The sequence below is a fragment of the Caretta caretta genome, chromosome 3 (genome assembly GCF_965140235.1).
Source record: "Caretta caretta isolate rCarCar2 chromosome 3, rCarCar1.hap1, whole genome shotgun sequence".
Lineage (NCBI taxonomy): Eukaryota > Metazoa > Chordata > Testudines > Cheloniidae > Caretta > Caretta caretta.
Window position 1 is genome coordinate 129812550 of NC_134208.1, and position 20001 is coordinate 129832550.

The 20001-nt window shown below is 39.4% G+C and overlaps 1 protein-coding gene across 4 annotated transcripts in view; it reads right to left on the reverse strand.

The window, feature by feature from the left end:
* The window catches only part of WDR27 (WD repeat domain 27), a 191561-nt gene that overhangs the window by 89293 nt on the left and 82267 nt on the right, over positions 1-20001 (reverse strand). For all 4 annotated transcript variants that reach the window (XM_075126871.1, XM_048843973.2, XM_048843971.2 and 1 more), the window contains 2 exons: positions 10526-10623; positions 5670-5772 (listed from right to left, as the gene is read on the reverse strand). In XM_075126871.1, the coding sequence (XP_074982972.1) occupies positions 5670-5772; positions 10526-10623 (201 nt within the window). The remainder of the gene's footprint in view (positions 1-5669; positions 5773-10525; positions 10624-20001) is intronic.

Consider the following 20001-nt stretch of genomic DNA (forward strand, 5'->3'; position numbering starts at 1 on the left):
TAGGAAGAAGTGTGTTATAGGCACGGTAGCTGGAGGCATTATGCCCATAGAGACCAAAAACAGGGATAATGGCTCCAGCGTCCCTTGCACTCCCATTAGCACAGCCCTCCAACTACAAGCTGATGGGCCAGGGGTTGGGATCATAAACATGTTTATACCAGCAGTCTGCACAAATTCCCTCAGGAATGCTGCATGCGGATAGTGATGCTAGAGCAGGGTGTGTGGGCAGCTGTATTATGGCTGCTTCCTGTTCATGATCACTGGAGTGGGAAGAACAGGCTCCACACACTCTCCAATTTTGCACCTCAACTCTGGAGCACCCAAGATTTGATTCTCTGCTTGGAACAAGTTTAAAAATACATTACCATAGGCAATCCTTTATCACAGTGAAATATACAATGAAAATGCGAAAAGCGGCAAGAACTTTTTATACAATATGTACATAATTATAATGACAGGTTTCAGAGTAGCAGCCGTGTTAGTCTGTAACCGCAAAAGGAAAAGGAGTACTTGTGGCACCTTAGAGACTAACAAATTTATTTGAGCATAAGCTTTCGTGAACTATAGCTCACTTCATCGGATGCATTATAATGGTCATTGAGGTTGAAACCATTCATGCTAAAAAACAGCTCCAATCCTTCAATGCAGTCAGTGTAAACCACTGCAATCAGGCAAAGTCCCATTGGAGTCTAGTGGGCACAGGGCTGTATGCTAGCAAGCTGCATTTCAGGCCTGAGGCCAAATTGTGCCCCTTAAACTCTATAGATCAAAGAGACCTGGAAAAACCAAATCTAAACATAATTATAGACCTAAAACTTTATTTCTACATTCCCCACTTTATTTCTGCAATCTTGGAATTTACTCAAAGGTATTCAAAGAAAAAAACCCTGAAGGAAATAATTTCTTGAATAATTAAACCAGTCGGCTAACTAAAACCTCATTAAATACAGTATAGAAAAATGAAGCCAGGACATATATGCATTCAAAAATGTGTGCTTAAAAATTGTTGTTTCCCATACACTTCAGATTTGTTTTCTTCTTTTAGATTGTGATCTCTTTGGGCACCAAATGTTTCTGCAAATGTTTTTATAAAGAGTTCAGCAAAATGGAGCCCTGTCATAAATATAAAGGGAAGGGTAAACCCCTTTAAAATCCCTCCTGGCCAGAGGAAAAATCCTCTCACCTGTAAAGGGTTAAGAAGCTAAAGGTAACCTCGCTGGCACCAGACCAAAATGACCAATGAGGAGACAAGATACTTTCAAAAGCTGGGAGGAGGGAGAGAAACAAAGGGTCTGTGTGTCTGTCTATATTCTGTCTTGGCCGGGGATAGACCAGGAATGGAGTCTTAGAACTTTTAGTAAGTAATCTAGCTAGGTACGTGTTAGATTATGATTTCTTTAAATGGCTGAGAAAAGAATTGTGCTGAATAGAATGACTATTTCTGTCTGTGTGTCTTTTTTGTAACTTAAGGTTTTGCCTAGAGGGATTCTCTATGTTTTGAATCCAATTACCCTATAAGGTATCTACCATCCTGATTTTACAGGGGTGATTCCTTTACTTCTATCTACTTCTATTTCTATTAAAAGTCTTCTTGTAAGAAAACTGAATGCTTTTTCATTGTTCTCAGATCCAAGGGTTTGGGTCTGTGGTCACCTATGCAAATTGGTGAGGATTTTTACCAAACCTTTCCCAGGAAGTGGGGTGCAAAGGTTGGGAGGATTTTGGGGGGAAAGACGTGTCCAAACTGCGTTTCCCAGTAAATCCAGTTAGAGTTTGGTGGTGGCAGTGGATATTCCAAGGACAAAGGTTAAAATTAATTTGTACCTTGGGGAAGTTTTAACCTAAGCTGGTAAAAGTAAGCTTAGGAGGTTTTCATGCAGGTCCCCACATCTGTACCCTAGAGTTCAGAGTGGGGGAGGAACCTTGACAAGCCCTGATACTGGTTGGAGCTTTTGTTTCATATCCTTGTTTGCTATTTAGAGACTTGCAATGATCCATTTGGTTGGTCTGAAAGAAATTATTATTACATCCATTTATTTATTTACAAAAATCACACAGATAATTGACAGCCATAAGTAAAAAGGCTATTGTAAAATAGCATTTCTGATTTAGCGTGCTCTGTAATCACTGGACATGAATCTGACTAAATTCAGGACCAGGATGCTACAGGTATCTGGTTACTGGAACTTATATTTTTCACGCTATGGAAACTTTCCTGTTAGAACTGATCCTGCCCTCGCTATCAACTGCTGTCTGACACCGGAGAGCATATATTCTGACAGGACATGGTCAATTAGCAGAGCCCCTCATCCCATGGGCTGGACCTCCTGCATATACAGCTTCCATGACACTGCCCTGGAATCCTCATCATTAAATAGTAATAGCTCTGCCAAGTGAGTCAAAAGGAAACAGAACTCTTGCTCAAACCAAACAGGAGCTGTGGTGAATTGTTCTTAGCAAAAAACAGGTCTAACATACTTCATAAGAAGGGGGAAAGGAGGATAGCATCTGCAACTCTTCGTTTATAATAACTTGGTTCAGTGATCTGTTTCTGCACCCTGTGGAAATATGGTTTCAATTTTACTTTTAATCAGTGTTGCCAACACATTTTCTTCCTTGTCAAACATTTCTCTTAATGTGAATACAAAGACAGTTTAAGATTAATGTCTCTGAATTATATTGCATTAGTGGCTCGTTTGGTTTCAAATTCAGTTCACATTTGTTTAAAGAAGAGGTGCAAGTACTGTGCTTGATAAATGGAATCACAGATGGCTTTAAGATACATCATCATTTCTGACTTGTTGGGCAGAGAAAAGTTACATAAACTTCTTTCCAGAATCCAGTGCTTCAAGATAAGGTCTTTGCCCATGTTGCTGTATTTCTGACACTCTTGCACAAATTTCCTCAGCTTCTGCAGATGATCAAGTATAGAATATGGACTGTAAGAGTAGCTGGCTTTAGATATTCTGAAAAACTGTTTCAGTTACAGTTCGATACAGCTATCAGGATGCTATTAGCTTTGATAACATGTCTGGAATGTCAAGTGCTTTGATTTGTTTTTAAATTTAAAAAGAACAGTACAAGTTATAAAGTATATTAACCGTCAACATTTTAAAGAAGTCCTCCTAAAAGGATAAAAACTAAAATATTATCCTACTAGACTGGATAGTTTCAGATCCTTTGGTAAAAATCAAGTAGTGGAGTTCTAAACTTTCTAAATCTTCAAGGAAAGTTGGTTCAACAAAAAATGAATGATATCTAAACCCACATAATGCAATAATATTAATATCCAAAATTCCAGTGTTGGGACTGATTTGAGTCAAACATATAAGTATAAATTTATGGGCAATGAACAAAGAGCGCTACAGAGCTGGAATGTTTTCGCAGATTAACCTCGAATTTATTTTCAGAGTCTCCAGCAGACAGATATCAACAAGTTTCTGTAATGTGCCAAACATCATATATAGTATTTATATCCCACTATCCAATGATCTATGTTGTTCACAGTGTGAGTTGCAGTAAACAGTGGATTATAATAAGGTTAAGGACTAAGGTGCACATCAAACATTTGCTGTAACTCCTAAAGTATGATGAATACTTTTTTTTTTAAAGTCTGATGTATTGATTCAGGTTTCCTAATATCAAATTATACTTGGGAAAGCATGCTATAACACTGTATTCATGGCTCCTGACATGTTCAAGACCTCTTAGCAATTGGCCTATGAGTAAAGCAGAACTATAGGAGTAGGAGTGCCAGCTGAAAGACAGCAAGCTAAACACTTACAGGTCAATGATTCTCTGTCCAGAGCCAGATGCAAATTAGAGCCACCCAGGGGCTGCACTGAAATGTGTTAGCTGGCAGAGTCCCACAAAGACCATATGCCAGCTGTGGTAGCTGGAATGAATAATGCATAATGCTCTATCCACTTTTACTCACCACCCACAACAAATCCCCCCTTGGCACCAAATGGTTAAGAGAGAGGCATAGAAGCTAACTCAGCTGACTCCAGACCTACAGGGGACTCTCCCATATCAGCAGTATCCCAACAGGACTTGGAGCAGAACAGGGTTTACAATCTGGTCCTATGTATTTTTATACTACCTACCATGGACCTTAGTTATCAGTCTCAACTATAAATCATGAGCATACAGTTTAAACTTCAAACCAATAATTTAAATTATATTTCATCTTAAAGGGAAAAAACCCCTCTCTTCTGAAAATGACATTTTTTCAAAGAACACTTTGAAAAGCAGATTACCAGCATTCAGACAAGAGAAATATCAACAGAACCTTAATTACTACAGCCCTTCCAAGCAAAACACTTGTCTGCAGATGGTATTAGGAGCCAGGGTTTCAACAACAGTCTGCTATTGCAGTTACCTTTGCTTCTGAATTTGAGATCAATGTTTGAACATCCTACTCATATAGCCTTAAAGAGTTAACTGTAAAGAATATAGATAAAAGTAAAATAGATTCCCTACCAAAATGCTTTGAGGAGATTTATGTTCAATAGAAATCTGATCCCACATGGTGCAGAGTCCCCAAAGTATATATCACCAGCCAGAAAGTAACTACCCTCTAGTGAATCAGTGAAGAAATGGAGCAAGGGCTGCTATCAAGCGTAAGGGTATAGTAAAAATTATGCAAAGAAGTACACAACCTACCAAATTTACATTGTTTGAATACTTGTACAAATTATAATCTGCTTTTATTTGAGAGTGTCTACTACATCTAAAGCAAATGCACATTTACCAGAATTAATTACAGGTGGCAGTAGGGTCTGATGGTACTAGCCAATGAGAAAAGAGAAACCATCTTTAAACAAGAACACCCTCAATTGAACTTTTACAATTGGGATTCACTTCCAATGGGATCTAAGTACAGCTAAATGCCTTACCATTTTTCATCTAGGTCACTGATTCATCTCCAACCCATAAATAAAAGTCATCACCACCTGAAGGCAGTTTGGCAATCTACGCAAAATGAATTTGTAGTTTCTACACAGTTCCTATTGTTCAGATATGCACATCACAGGAATTGCCATAACTGGTACCATGTGCCATCCACTGTTAGTGGTGGTGAGAACTCTGAGTCATGCATTGCATGAAATGTAATAAATTAGCTTTTAAAAACTGTTCTGAATTCTGAGAGTCTGTTGCATTTTCCAGGAGAAATGATGGAATGTGAATTATTTAAAAGAAAATTATTTTCTCTGCCATGCAAGAAAATGCACTGTATGTATGCACTGCATACATCTTTATGGTGTCAAGAATCAGATATGTATGCTCTTTCAGGTATTTGGAATCCAAAACATATCTACTATTTTTAAAGGTACGTAAAAAGTTTATCTCAAAGGCTCAAAGTGCTTGAACTAATACACACGTGCGCACACACACACTACATTCAACCAAATGAAAATGCAGCCAACAGGCACACAGCACATTACATAACAGTAAAAAGAAGACGACATTTTAGCTAACAGCATGAGGGGAAGCCCAGAGTCTTATGAATGTGAAGTAGGATCCTTGGTATTCAAAGAGAGCACACAAGATCTCAGTTTTTCTGCTCTTATCTAAGGCCCCAGAAGAATGCATGAAAGGACACTTGGTGAATATATTAGAAGCAGCTCTATAGTTTACAACAAAAGTCATAAAATATTATTACGCACACTTTTATCTTCTGATCCACAGGCTATGAATTGCCCACAGGGAGTGACAGCTATTCCACATGGGTGGCAGCGGTTAATATGTCCTTCAAATCGACGTTCACACCTTTAGGGGAATTAAAATAAACAATTAACGTTGGCTAAAAAGTATATTTTTAAACTAGCTGCAGAGTTGATAGTTACAATCATTTATTTTTGTGAAGTTTTGCTAAATTCAGATCAACATCTGCCTAGTTACCAATACAATACTAGAAATTAAATCTTCAATATCATTTTTGCAGGTGGATAGGAGTAACTGATGTTAAAGAAATACAATAATCTAAAATAAATTTGAAACACTGGAAGTTAGAATGTAAAATTATAAAGAATGTTTACCAACTCAAATTTTTCAGTTTGAGATTTAAATTTTCTGGGATAGAGACAAACACTCCTGGGATCACCCAATCAGCAAATATTCCAGCCACAGTTTTGTAGACCAATTTGACTCTCAAACCCAGTGCTTAAATTCTCCACTAATGTTAATACACATAAACGGTCCAACTTCATTTGACTCAAGCAGGTCAGGACTGGCCTAACAGATGTTTTCTCATTGAGTACTTCCTAGCAGCAAACTTCTAGAACAGTGCAGAGTGGAAGCTTTGATCTTCTTTCTGCTTGTTCTTCCTAAACTTGCGCAGTAAAAGAAATCAGAGCACAGAACAGAGCATTCGCTTTGCGTAATTCCTGAGCAAACTGAACCTTTGGCCCCCTCCAAAAGAAGAAAACAAGAAAGAAGAGCACTATCACCATTCTCCCTTGGCTCTCAGTGTGGGATGAGGAAAGGAAAGGGGGTGTTGGTATATTCGAAAAAAAGAACTAAAATCGCCTCCGAATTAACTATGTGCTTATTAGCTAAAAATTAATTATTTGCATTCATGTAATGACCTGAAAGCTCCCATTAGAATCAGGATCCAAATGTGCAAACACAAAGGAAGGCATAAGCCATGCCATGAGGAGTTTACAATCTAGCTTAAGATATGACACATGTGGTCTCATAAATGAGCTCCAAAACTCCAACTCTACCTTTATCTTTTATGTGATTTCTGGACACTTAGTGCCTATTTTTGTACTGCTAGTTCACAACACGCAGTGTATAGTTCTCTACAACTACTGTATGTCAAAACAGCACAGTCAATGGACTGCACATTCCTACCTTAACTATTAATTGTGAATTGCTTTTAAACTGGAAATGTCTAAATTCAGCTTGAATGATGTTTTTGCAATATTACTGCACTAGATTATAAACATTTTCAATTATATGGACTTTCCAGATATATTTGTACAGAATAAAATGGTACATCTTTATGAAATCTATTATGTGCCAAGATTAAGTCTGTAGTCTTCACAGCAAGCTGTAGCCTCTAGAATCATCAAAACAATGTATAGGCATTAAAACATTCTTCTACAGAAACTTTCTGCATGCAGAGTACCAATTTAGTTTATGCACAATACGAAGAATCCTTTTTCTCATTGGGATTTTGGATATACATCGTGGCATATGTTTCACATATAGGTGTGAACATATATATAATTACACAGACACTTAAAATCTATAAGACAAAGCAAAAGAGTGATGCCGAAAGATCTATTGTTGAGTTAATTATTACTGCATTTCCTGTACACTATTCATACTGATGAAGACTTACAGTATGCTTCCCCATTCACATGCTATTTTTGCACTGAAACAGTTAGTGGAAAAATTTAGAGAGAAAAGGAAAATTCTTCACATGGTGTTCACTGATTTGGAAAAGATCTGACTGAGTTCCAACAGAAGTCATATGGCGGTATCTGAGGGAGAAAGTGGTATCAAAACTTTATGTGCAGCTTGTTCAAGCCTTGTATGTAGGTGCAATGTCAACAGTCAGAACTTCTAGTGGTGAAACAGATGAATTATCAGTAAAGATGGGCATGCATCAGAGATCAGCAATGAGCCTTTCTTCTATATCCTTGTCCTGGATACCCTGACAAGGAACATACAGAAAGAGCACCTTGGTGCATGCTGTTTGCAGATGATATTCTATGCAGTGAGCAGAAAGACAGTCTAGAAGAGGATCTTGATAAATGGAGAGGTGTGTTGGAGAGACATCAACCCAAAATAAGGAGAGGAAAAACAGCATATGGTATGGCATTTCAATAATGTGAACACTGAAAAATTACCCTTGAAACTAGAAGGGCAGACAAGTACTGAAAATGCAAAGTTTCAAGTATCTGGGTTCCAGAAACTGGGAAAATGGAGGATGAAATTAGAGCTAGGATAATAAACACTGGGCTCAAATGGAGAGAGGGTAAGTGGTGTAATGTGTGTCAGGAAGATCGCTGGCGATCCCTCAGATTTTGAGGATGATTGTTTTCCATAAAATTATAGCCAGTTATCACCGGTAGATCCAGGGGTGGCTAATGAGACCTATTCAGGATCCACAGATCTTTTCACAGTTGGGGCAGACATTTCCTGGGTGGACCTGGATTGTTGAGTCAGGCTGCAGTGCATTCTTTTCTCCTTTCCCATTTCTCCATTTCCTATTATCTTCCTTGGATCTCGACATACTGGAATCCTTGCCACAAGGTCCTTTTCCATTTTGGTCGGTTGAGGGCTCGGGTTTCCCATGAGTTTTATATCAATATAAATGTTCTTCATGTTGGCTTTGAGGATGTCTTTAAAATACTTTTTTTGCCCACAAAAAAGTGTGACAGAAAATACCAGTAGGATTAAAAGGGAAAAATCTACAAAATGGTGGTCCCTCCAGTTTTAATGTATTGCACTGAGTGTTGGGCAATAAAGAAGAAACTTGAGTAAATGATCTGTTCCACAGAAATGCAATTGTTGAGATGGATGAGTGGTGTAAGCAAGAAAAACCACGTCAGGAATACATATGTCAGAGACATGTTCAAAGTAACACCCATAAACAAAAAAATGAGGGCGATCCATGTGTTTTGTGTACTACTAGCTTTACGGACATAAAACCAAAAATTTGTAAAGTGCATAACTGTTCAATGCCCCTACACTTTATCCCAGACTTCTTCCATGATAAATCAGAACATTCTAAACTCAGCTATTTTTTAATTATCTATGTGAATAACACCTACTGGAGTAGGTAGAAAGGAGAGAGTAAACTATTTTCTTCCTTGCGGGAACTAAAAAATGGCCACAAAAAAAAGGTCAATTTTTCCAGAAAATTCCACTTGTGAATAGAGCAAGGACAGAAAGTGTCATCTGAACAGAACATTTTAGAAAGTTATATGCTAGTGAAAAGCTGAGGATATAACAATCTTTTTTGCAACTTCAGTACAGCAGTCACTGCCAGTGAGCATTATAGTTCATATTTACAGACAGGTACTTTAAATATGGGCCACAAAGGACCTGCTTTAATTTTTTTAATTTAGCCATCTGAACTCAGTGAATATAATAACCCTGCCAAACTAAACAAGAAGCAAGAACATAAATAAATTATTCCCTTCCCCCCCAGGACACATGCATTTAATTGATTACCCAGCTTTTACTTTTAACTACTTTACCATTCACCAGCTTTGCTTATATTAATATTTTAAGAAGGAAAAGGCAAAAGGAAAAGGCAGGTAAGTGATCTGTGAAAAGTTCTCAACTCATTTATTATTCTTCTAGAATAGTAGTTAGACCAGCTGATTACAAAAACATAGGAACATAATAGTTTCCAACCACAGAAGTCTCCAGTTTTATTACTTTTTGACATTGGTGGGGGCAATAAGGCGCCATATTTTGGCAAGAACTTACATGCCCTTCTATGGGCTTAACAGATTTTTTACAAACAAAAAAGTGAAAATAACTAAGGAATACTTGATGTTATCTTCAATTAAAAAAACCACAAACTAATAGGCAAACCATAAAACATTACATTTAATAAAAAACAAACAAGAAACCCAAGAATATCACTTAAAACTAATGTACTTCCCCTCTCTTTCAAATCAGCTCTCTAAAATCCTTTTCTTTTAGAAATATTTCATACCTTACCCTCCTCAACAGAGATCTCCCCAAATCTTCCCTTTCCTGAACAGCTATCCCTCCTTTTTTTTTTCTTGTTGTTTGGTTTGGGAGTTTTTTGGTGGGGGGACAGCGGGAGATCTTTTCTTGTGCTAGATTGTATTTTGGAGGAGGGGACATCTGGTTTTAGAAATCACCACATACATTTCTGGTTGTATATACATGATTTATAATAATAATTTAGTTACATAAAAGTCCATTCCTATTTTAAACACCAGATCATATGGTGGATCTGTTATAACAGATAGGCTGGCATGATGTTTTGGGAACACTATCATTGCCATAGCACAATATACTATTTTATATTTGAAATAAGTGATATCCGAGGTAAGTATGTGGCAATACTTGACAAACGTTGACTGTTCAATGGCTTCTACTTTAGTGAGCTTTTCCTGGGCAACCAAGGGCTCAAATGTAACTTTTATTTTGTGTAAACAGTTAATATTCCTAAACAAACAATCTGAGATTATCCTTTAAAAGAAATTTAAAAAACCTCAAGATTGCAAGCCTGATTCCGCACTCCATTATACCACTTTTATGCTGGAATCATAGAAAAACACTGATATGATGAAGAGAAACACCAGGTCCTGCATATTTATTATAAAGAAAAAAAATTACTTTTGAGTTTACTGTAGCTACCGCTGGTTAGCCATTTTCTTCATATAATAGTTAACATGTGCCTTATATGTTCAGAGCATAGTACAGATATTAACTAGTTATACCTCACTTGTTTAAGAAAGTATGAAGACTCTGAATAAGGATAATATCTGACTTTTTAGTTCTAATGTAGGTAATCCGGCCTTACCTCAGTGTTCTCAAATCCCACAGTTTGATGCCATCACCAGTGGCTGTGGTCATGAAAAGATTGTAAGCTTCAAGCGGCTGAGTGCTAAAAGCTGATCCCTGTAACATTAGAGACTTCTTTCAGATGGCAGCACTTCCGGTGTTTAGAGATTTCATGCATTCAGTTAAAATCTACACAGACATTATCTACATTGAGCTGAAATATAAAACTGGGGCTTTGCAACACCGGCAGGGTTCAATTTGTATGGACTTCACATGAGTTTGCCACACCCCAGACCCTTCAGGTTCTTCAAAACATGAACCTTCAAGACCACCTCTCTCAAACCCTCTTCCTGTAATGTACCCCTCGCTAACTTTAGAACTTTTTGCAGGAGGAAGTATCTGTTGTAAGCAAATCCATACTACAGTCCTTCCACGGTCTTCAGACAAAAAGACAGGTTGCAGCCTGACCAACAGCCCCTAATAAGGCAACAAGAACAGGGAAACAGCGACTCCCATTGGCAGGAACTGATACACTGAGCAAAGGAACTTTTAATAAAGAAGCTAAGGAAACTCTTGAGGTTCCTTAGCAACAGCTCATGCTAGAAATTATGGAACACCCCACTGAGTGTGTAGTCGTTAGAGAACCCCTCTTGGCTCTCTAACTACCTTGCTTAGAATTATGGAATATATGATCAGCATACCAGCTGCTGGCAGTGAGAACAGGAATGCTTTTGCATCTCACACTGCCTTATGGAGAGGTTCAGACCATATTTTCCACAAAAACTTTATACATAGTAGGAGTCAGCAAACCATAAAGCTCCCTCCTCCCTGCCCCCTTCCACAAGGCATTATCATGCTGCCAAGCCCTTGGGTTGAATACTTCACATTCTGTCTCAGAGAAACACTGTAGATTGGTCAATTATACAAAGATGACATATGTTAGGAGATAATAATGTTCTCCACCGAAGTATAATCCACGCAAGAGTGTAACAGCCATAGAATGACGAAATATGTTTTTATATCAATGCAAAACAAGCAAAGAATATCTTAGCAACTTTCAACTTAGTTATGGTGTTTGTTTGGAGTTATAAACAGAACTTACATCAACATGCAAACAAAGAAATAGAAGAAAAAATAAAATGCAGAGATTAACCACCTCTACAGAGTTAAACCCTATAATACAGGGATAGGCCAATACCAAACAATGGACCAAATTCAGCCTTGGCATAAATTGGCGTAATTTCCATTCCCTTCAATAGAAGTTACACTCGTTCACACCAGGGCTGAATTTGGCTTCATGTCTTTAAATAATTAAATCCAGTCTAACGCCTCTCATTTGTAAACATCCATATTGACAAACCTTGGTCTTTTTTTGCTAGCTACAAATCTTGTTACCAGGGAACTAAAAATAAACAGTGCAATCTCCCCCACTCCCTTCAAGGTCTTGAATTGGCTGCATACAATAGAAATCTCAAGGTCATTTCCCGCAATCAGTGCTCAGCTGCCAAGAATCTTCTGTTCTTCACAAGAGCTGGCGTACAACTGGGAAATACTCCAATATTTAGTCAATGGATACTGAGCACTGCCATAAAAGTGACCTCCAGATAGAGTAATGATAACAACTCTAGAAATACAAAATTAATTTCCCAAATGGCAAGGTTAAATGAGGCATCCAGCATTCACTTAATAGACTTGTAATTGCCTCCCCACCATTTCTTTCTTGTACAATTCTCCTTAAATTGAGGATCCCCATCTCCTGCTTCATAGGATGCTCCAATATGCACTATGCTGCTGATTTCACAGATATCACAAAAGTCAACTGGAGTAGGGAGCCAACAATTGTCTTGGGTATTGTAACATTATTTCACCTCTCCAAACTGCAATATGGCCAAAGTACATCAGCACTTCTCAACTGATAACTGAAAACAGGAAAATCTAATTCCACCCTGTCCCGCAACCCTATCCTCAAATCTTCACTAACTTCTTGTCCATTTCTGTACTCATTGCAAAATCTCCCTGGTAGCCTCCAAGGGCCTTTTCAGCATCATGTCTCTTGTGCTTCAGTCTCATCTCTTCCTATTCTCTAGACTATTCACTGAACTCATTGAATTCCACTAGTTTTAATTCCATCCTCTTTCCATTTCTGAACCTGGCTAGCTGATTTTAGGTCCAAGTTCTCCTCCCTGTCCATAATTCGGGGCAGGCAGGAGACCAGATTTTTCCCATTGCCTTGCAGCTTATGTAGTCATTTGGTAGTGTATTACACCCAATTAACACTTACTTTACACAGGTGTAAATTATTTCAGAATGTGCGAGGTAATGGAAAAATCAGACAAGCCCTTTTCAAACCCTCTCTCTTCTCTATGGCTTGTTAACACCATGTCCCTTTAAATCTAACTCCTAGATTTTTTTTTTTTTTTTAAGGAAACACTAAATCCAGGTGTCTGTGTCTAATCAAAGAATGCTAGCTTACCTACCCGTAACTGGAGTTCTCTATCAGAATATATTGCTTCCATGAATGAACACTCTTAGATCTGCACAGATGAGTGCACAAGTCCAACAAGGAAGATCAATGGAGGTAATTTCATGAAGAAGCAGCAGTCACATTTTGCAAGTAAGGGAAATTTATAACCTGAACTAGAATTAACTATCCTTTTTCCATACAATTTTTTTAATAAGAAGGGTTTTTTAAAACAACAATAGAATTTTATTGTGTGTTATAATATAACAAATGAAAATCCTAGCTGAATATGTCTAAAAAAGGATGCAGAATTAAACTGCACTGTAGATCATGTCATACCCAGAGCATTGGGAGGGCAGCATACTATGATTTCTAATTGAGACATGCCTAATATGTATTGCTTACTGCACTTAGCGAGTGGTTAAAAATGACCTACTTTCACATTCACTGGCAATATTACATTTGCGCATATTACTGTGAACTGCATTTTTCATGTGTTTGTTCCACTCAGTATAACTGACAGTACAGTCCCCATGAGGCTATAGGGCCCATTGACTTCAGAGGGACTACTCACATACTTCAAGTTACACCTGTGCGTAAGAACTTTGTTGAATCGGGGCCAAAGTGCTGAATATTGCACAGCACATGTTAAATGTTGCACATAACAGCATGTCAAAAACTGATGTGTAAGACAGGGAGCACAGGGGGAATTATCTGACTGTGTATTATTGGAAGTATTTTTATGTGGTTACAAGGTTAGTCCCACCTAGTAACTAGGAGTAAGGCCAAAAATGGGAATGCATAGATAAGCTTTATTTCGCGTGCTGAGAAATGCATTTGAAATAATGTCTCCTCATTCATGCTTACTTTCCACATGCATACCATGCCTTGCTAATCCTCTGCTCATGAGTGTAAGGGAGCAGAAGAGGCTTGAACGTTACTTCTAGGTGTAGAGGACTAAAGCCATGCCCTGATCCATTACCCACTAACTTCAATCAGTATTGAAGCAGGTCACTAGTGCTTAATTTAGAAGGTTGCTAACCAACAGAGGAGTGAAGTTCTGGAATAAACTTCTAATAGAAGCAATGGTGACAAATAACCTAACTAGTTTTAAGACAGAGTTTGAAAAATTTATGAATGGGATTATATGATGGAGTTGCCTGCAGTAGCAAGGAACTGGATTTGATGACCAAGGAGGTCCCTTCCAGTTTTATGTTCTATACTCCTAACTGTACTTGAGCTCATATCTAGCCTTCACTTGTGCTTGCTATTCATCTTGCAAGTTCTCATGCAACATCCAAAGTCCAAATACTTCCACATTCTCTGTACAACAATAATTTTTAAAAAATGAAAGAATGGAATATGTGTTAGAAAAACAAGATATAAGTAAAAAGAAAAGGAGTACTAGTGGCACCTTAGAGACTAACCATGCATCCGATGAAGTGAGCTGTAGCTCATGAAAGCTTATGCTCAAATAAATTGGTTAGTCTCTAAGGTGCCACTAGTACTCCTTTTCTTTTTGCGAATACAGACTAACACGGCTGCTACTCTGAAAGATATAAGTAAACTCTAAAGTCTATAGGCCATCCATCCTTACACATTTCTGACGTTTATTTTCAGTTCTAAAACTTCTGTTCATCATTTATTGCTCCAGTAAACAGCCACAATGCACAATATGATATACATGCAGAATATTTTTGATGAATACTATTCAAATCATGCTTATATCTTCATTTCTGGCATTCTACAAAGTGCTGTACAAGTCCATTTTACCTTGTACAATGATTTTATTCAACCAGGCAAGCAAACCAGATTTAAGATTATTTAACAAATCTTTCAAATAGTGACTTCCCAGTCAATTCTATTATTTTAGCTACATTCTTCTTGTTATACTTGAATACCCATTCCAGAGAATGTATTCCATGTTATTCAACATAACCACTGTGTCTATACATTCTGATTTTCACAGATTGTAAACTCCCCAGTTATATTTATGGCTTTGTAGCGGGGCGGTTACCCGCTCCTGCCCTGGGGGGCTTAAAAGCCACCCCTGGGAGAGAGCCAGGGCTGAGGGCAAGAAAAGCTAGGATGATTGGGGAAATGGCTGCAGCTGGGCCATGCCCCAATCAGGCCGCAGCTGGGCCTATAAAGGGGCTGGCTAGGCTGAAGCTTAGCTAATCTCTCTCTGTGTTCAGAGAAGGAAGGGCCTGGCTGCAGTGACCCGAGGGAATACCTAGATTGGAGCAGGGCTGAGGAGGAAAGGCCAGGGGAGCTCTGGCCTGGAAACCCCCAGGCTGTGAGGCCTAGATTAGGGCCTATTAGGTACTGAGGTTGCAAGGGGGCAGCCCATGGGTAGACAGAGGCAGCAGGGCCAAACCCCTTTGCCTGTGATGAGTGGCTGATACACTGCAGTCTGCCCCGGGGAGCAGGGCTAAGTGATGACTGGCAGTAGCCAAGACTGAGGTGAGATGGGGCTTCCCTGGGGAGGGGAGACCCTCAGGGATTGTTGGAGTTTACTGCCAGGGGGCAGCACCCCAGTGGGAGGAGGCACCGGGTCCTGGGAGGGACTGGGGCCGGCGGTAAGGTGGATCGGCAGAGGGCGCTCCAAGGGCTGATGAGTTAATTCCAAGGTCAACCAGCAGGAGGTGCCGTCGGATGAGCCTGGCTCTATTACAGGCTTCTTAAAAGAATTAAGACATAATGAATTTGCTCAACCTTTTGAGACTAACTTTTCAAGTGCAAGTTAAATGATTTTGAAATATTACAAGAAGAGAGTAAGCAAGAAAGGTAGCACGTGACAGTATGTGTTACCAATTTGGGGCATCATTCATTCTTTCTATCTTGACAGCCAAATTGCCCTAATAATCTCCCTCCTCTACAACTGTAATCTTCTCTACTCAGGTCTTTTTAGATGCTAAACTCGCTCCACTCCAGTCTATTTATACTGCTGTTGCTAAATAAAGTTTGGCCCCAAGTAAGGCACGGATCTAAATGATCCCTATTTTGTTCACTAAATTTCATGCCATTCAATGCACATGGACACTGTCCAACCCTTCACTTGGAACAAGTACTTCAAGAATAATAATAGTAATAGAATACCCACTTTGTGACACAGTACATGCCCCATACTGGGCTCTAAGCAGTTAATACAGCCCTAGGGAGGCTGCACAGGAGGCAGCCAATTAGAGAAGGGCTGAAGGGAGCAGCCAGTAAGGGCCAAGCAGGCCCCTATGAAAAGGGAGCAGCAAGGCAGTTCTCTGCTAGGACTTGAGAGAACTGCCAGCATCCTGGACAGAGCAATACTGCGAGCAGGGACCGGGGGAGTGAGACAGCTCCTGGCTTGCTGCTGGGGTTTGCAGGCTGAGGCCCTGAGGCAAGGGTGAAGAGGATGTTGGGGCCACGAGGAAGTGGCCAGACAATTTGTTGCAGTAGCCACTAAGGGAAGTAGCTGAACAGCCGACTGCAGTTCCCCCGAAAGGGGGGAGCACAGGGTGTGGCACGGCCGGAAGGTTGTGTCGGTGAAGAGGAAGCCACAATCCTTGGAGAGACGTGGGTTCTAGAACAGGAGTGATGGTGGCGAGGCAGAGGGCGCACTAACATGTAGAGCTAATTTCCAAGATAGCCAGCAGGAGGTGCCAGAGTGGTGAGGGAACCCCATTACACAGTTTTTATACAGCACTTTTCATCAGTAAATCTCAAAGAGCTTTACCAAGGAAGTCTGTATCATTATCCCAATTTTAGAGATGGGGAAACAAACACATGGAGAGGTGAAGTGACTTGCCCAAGGTCACCCAGCAGGCCAGTGACAGAGCCAGAAATAGAACCCAAATGTCCTGAATCCCAGTGCAGTGCTCTATCCAATAAGCCACACTATTCTCCTGATGACTATGGAAAAGAATTATTCGAATCTGCAGTGTTGCCCTTAGGAGGAGGCAAAACCAGGAGGTTTCAAACTGCTACTGCTGCTTTTTCTTGCTTTCAGGCAAGGAGCTTCGGAGAACAGCTGATGGGTGTAGCCTATTGCACTCTGCACGTCGGTCCTCATTTCCTGTAAGCTCATAATAAAGAGGACTCCCCTCAATAGTCAATATTACCAGACATACCCAACAACCTTCTGAAAGAGACAAAAGGTTGATTTGCTTACTCAGCAATTTTCAGGCAGAAAGGAGCATGACTAGTCAGTTTACTTAAACAACAACCTGCAACTCACTTCACTGAAGAGGGCCACTCTTTCTGAGCTAGATACAATTTAATTTAGTCAGCTAGAACCTGAGGGTTCTGTATATCAAGCTCTGAATAGCTGCTCATCTACACTGGATCAGAACCATAAAAGTAATGTGATGCATCTACATAAAAATAAATAAGCAAACATGCCCATGGTAGTAGGCACTCTACCAAAAAAACTTCTTTAGTGATTTTCTGCTCCCTACTATTTGCCTGAGTGCAGGATTGCTCTCTTATAAGAATTTTCCCTAATATATACACATCGATAACTAAATGGTTGACTTCATGACTTTTTCCACTGAGTGGTTTAGTTTTAAGTATTAATGTATTTTATGTAACTGAAAAAGTTGATTTAGAAGCTTAAGTTACAATTTTCCATAAAACAAGCTCAGTTTTCTTTGCTATACCACAGTCTGCCTTTGTGCCCCTAATTTTTCTCCCAAATGAATACTTGTCCACAGCTTTAAAGTATTCTCTGCTGAAGTAACCTGAAGTCACTCAGCTGACAGGGCAAAAAGAGAAGCCAGAAAAAGTCTAAGCATGTATGTGTTACAAATAATACTGAAGGAGTTTAGCACAGTTAAGGGTTTTACCAGACCACATCTCCAGATAATCACAAAAAGTTATGTGAAAGTAGCACCGAGGAACTATTTTAAACCCACAGAAGCAATGACATTCAGAAATGAGGATGAAAAGCCATCCTTAATCTACCCCAATACGCTAGACATTGCAGCATGTATAGTATATAAGCTCACTCATCATTTAACTCAACCTTCCAATAATAGGGAGGATTATGCATGAGTTTTCTTTAATCCACTTACTTATGTGGATTTAAATAAGATGTCATGACACTGATAAAAAAAATAAAAATAAACCATAATTTGTTGATTCTCAGTATAACTGAGTTTACTTCAGAGTCCAGTTTTCATACATCTAGGGACTGTTGACATAAGAAGTCAGTTTCTCTATCAAGTCTGACTACAAAATATTTTTTTGTAGATTCAGCTGTAAGATTCAGATTCTCCTTAAGACTTTGGCTGCTGTCTTCAAGCATGACCACCGTGATCAAAAGCACTGTAAATGGATTTTCAATAATTTCCTAAAATAAGTAATTTAGGGTCAGAATCATTCCCTTCTGACGAATCTCCCTTCACAGCAAAAGATACCCTAAAAGTTCCATATATTTCTAAAAAATCATCCAGTAAAGGGTGTGGGCAGAATTGGCTGCCCATGGAGTGAGCAATGAGTGCTACCTTACAGGACCACAACTGACCTAAACTCCATGGAGAGATCCTGCAAATCTGAGGGCTGGAAAAAGGTCTGAAAAACATTTACAGGGAGGGATGGGTCCCTCTACATTAACCTATGGTATAGCTCTTTGCCTCGAATACCCTTTCCATGGGGGCTTGCCAGCAAAGAATATGAATCCATGAGAGTGATTTTTTTTCCTGCTGATGCTTCCCTGCAAGTTTGCCAGGTTATGATGATCCAATGTATCTTAGTCATGCCACACCTAAGCATCACACTGACTCATTGAAACCCTCCTAAAATTGTAGGCCCCAAATGTTGCGTTAATGTGGAAGAATCTCACTGATTCAGTGCTTCTGTGATAATTTATCAATACTATATGGACCTGGTGATTGGGATGTTTAAGTCAAGTCAATAGAGAGCTGCCTGGGAAAACCGAATGGCTCAAGATAAGCCATCACTCAGCACACATTTGAAATTTATTAAGGGACAATGCTAAGGGATTGAATTCCTGCTGAGCCTCAGGACTAGTTTTGACCAGAAGGGTCAAAGCCTGGGAATACAGAAGAAGTATAGCAAGGTTAAAAAGCACACTCTCTCTCTCAAGAAAGGTAACAGTAGGCTGAGACAAAGGACCTCGATGGGAGTGTCTGAAGAAGCTAGGCCTGTCTAGGTCAAGACCAGGGGATGTTGGGACTTTAGGTTTGACAGAGATCCATACAGACGTTGTAGTTTTAAAAACCTTTTCTCTCAAAGCTTTGTTCCGCCTGCATAATAAACAATAGTTTGGTTTTTAAGGAGACTGTTTTGTCACTGTACATCACTGGCCACATACTCATGAAGGGAAGAACGTTAGGTGCCAGAATTCAGTCTAACTTTTCAATAAGCATGGCTGACCCACAGGATACTGTAGCCCAGTTCTAGGAGTGGGAGAATTCTGAAAATTCAACCCCAGGGGAAATAAAGACAAGAGTCCTAATACTTGAAGGTGTACACTCAGACCACAAAGGGGACAGAGGTGCAGCTAGCCTGTAATCATGAGAGGGGACTTCAGAGTTTAAAGAATGATGCTATTTAGCAGACAAATTTCCTTTTGTCTGACAGATTCTGGGCCCTTCAAGTGTGATTTATGCTGCTTGAATTCTCTCTGTAGCAGACATCTGAGAGGATAATCTAGTCCTATGTGACTGTTTTTAAATGCTATAAACTAGAAAAACTAGCAAATCCAGATTATGGAGTAACTGCGTACAAATTTTCATTTAAAAATGGTGATTTATGGGAGTGCAAAAAACCAGAAACCACAAAAAACAACTTTAGCACTGAAATGAACAGGTGTATTTATTTCAATCAAATTTGAAAACATTTTTCTCCTCTAACTGTTCCATGTGAAGTTTCAGACCAAGATGAGTTCTTATAGTTGTGTTATAAGTAAGGCTGCAAGTGTCACGGAAGTCACAGATTCCGTGACTTTCCACAATGTCCATGACTTCTGCAGTGGCTGGTGCTAGGTCAGGGGTTGCCCAAGCTGGGCAGCCCCAGGGCCAGCAGCAGCAGTTTGGATG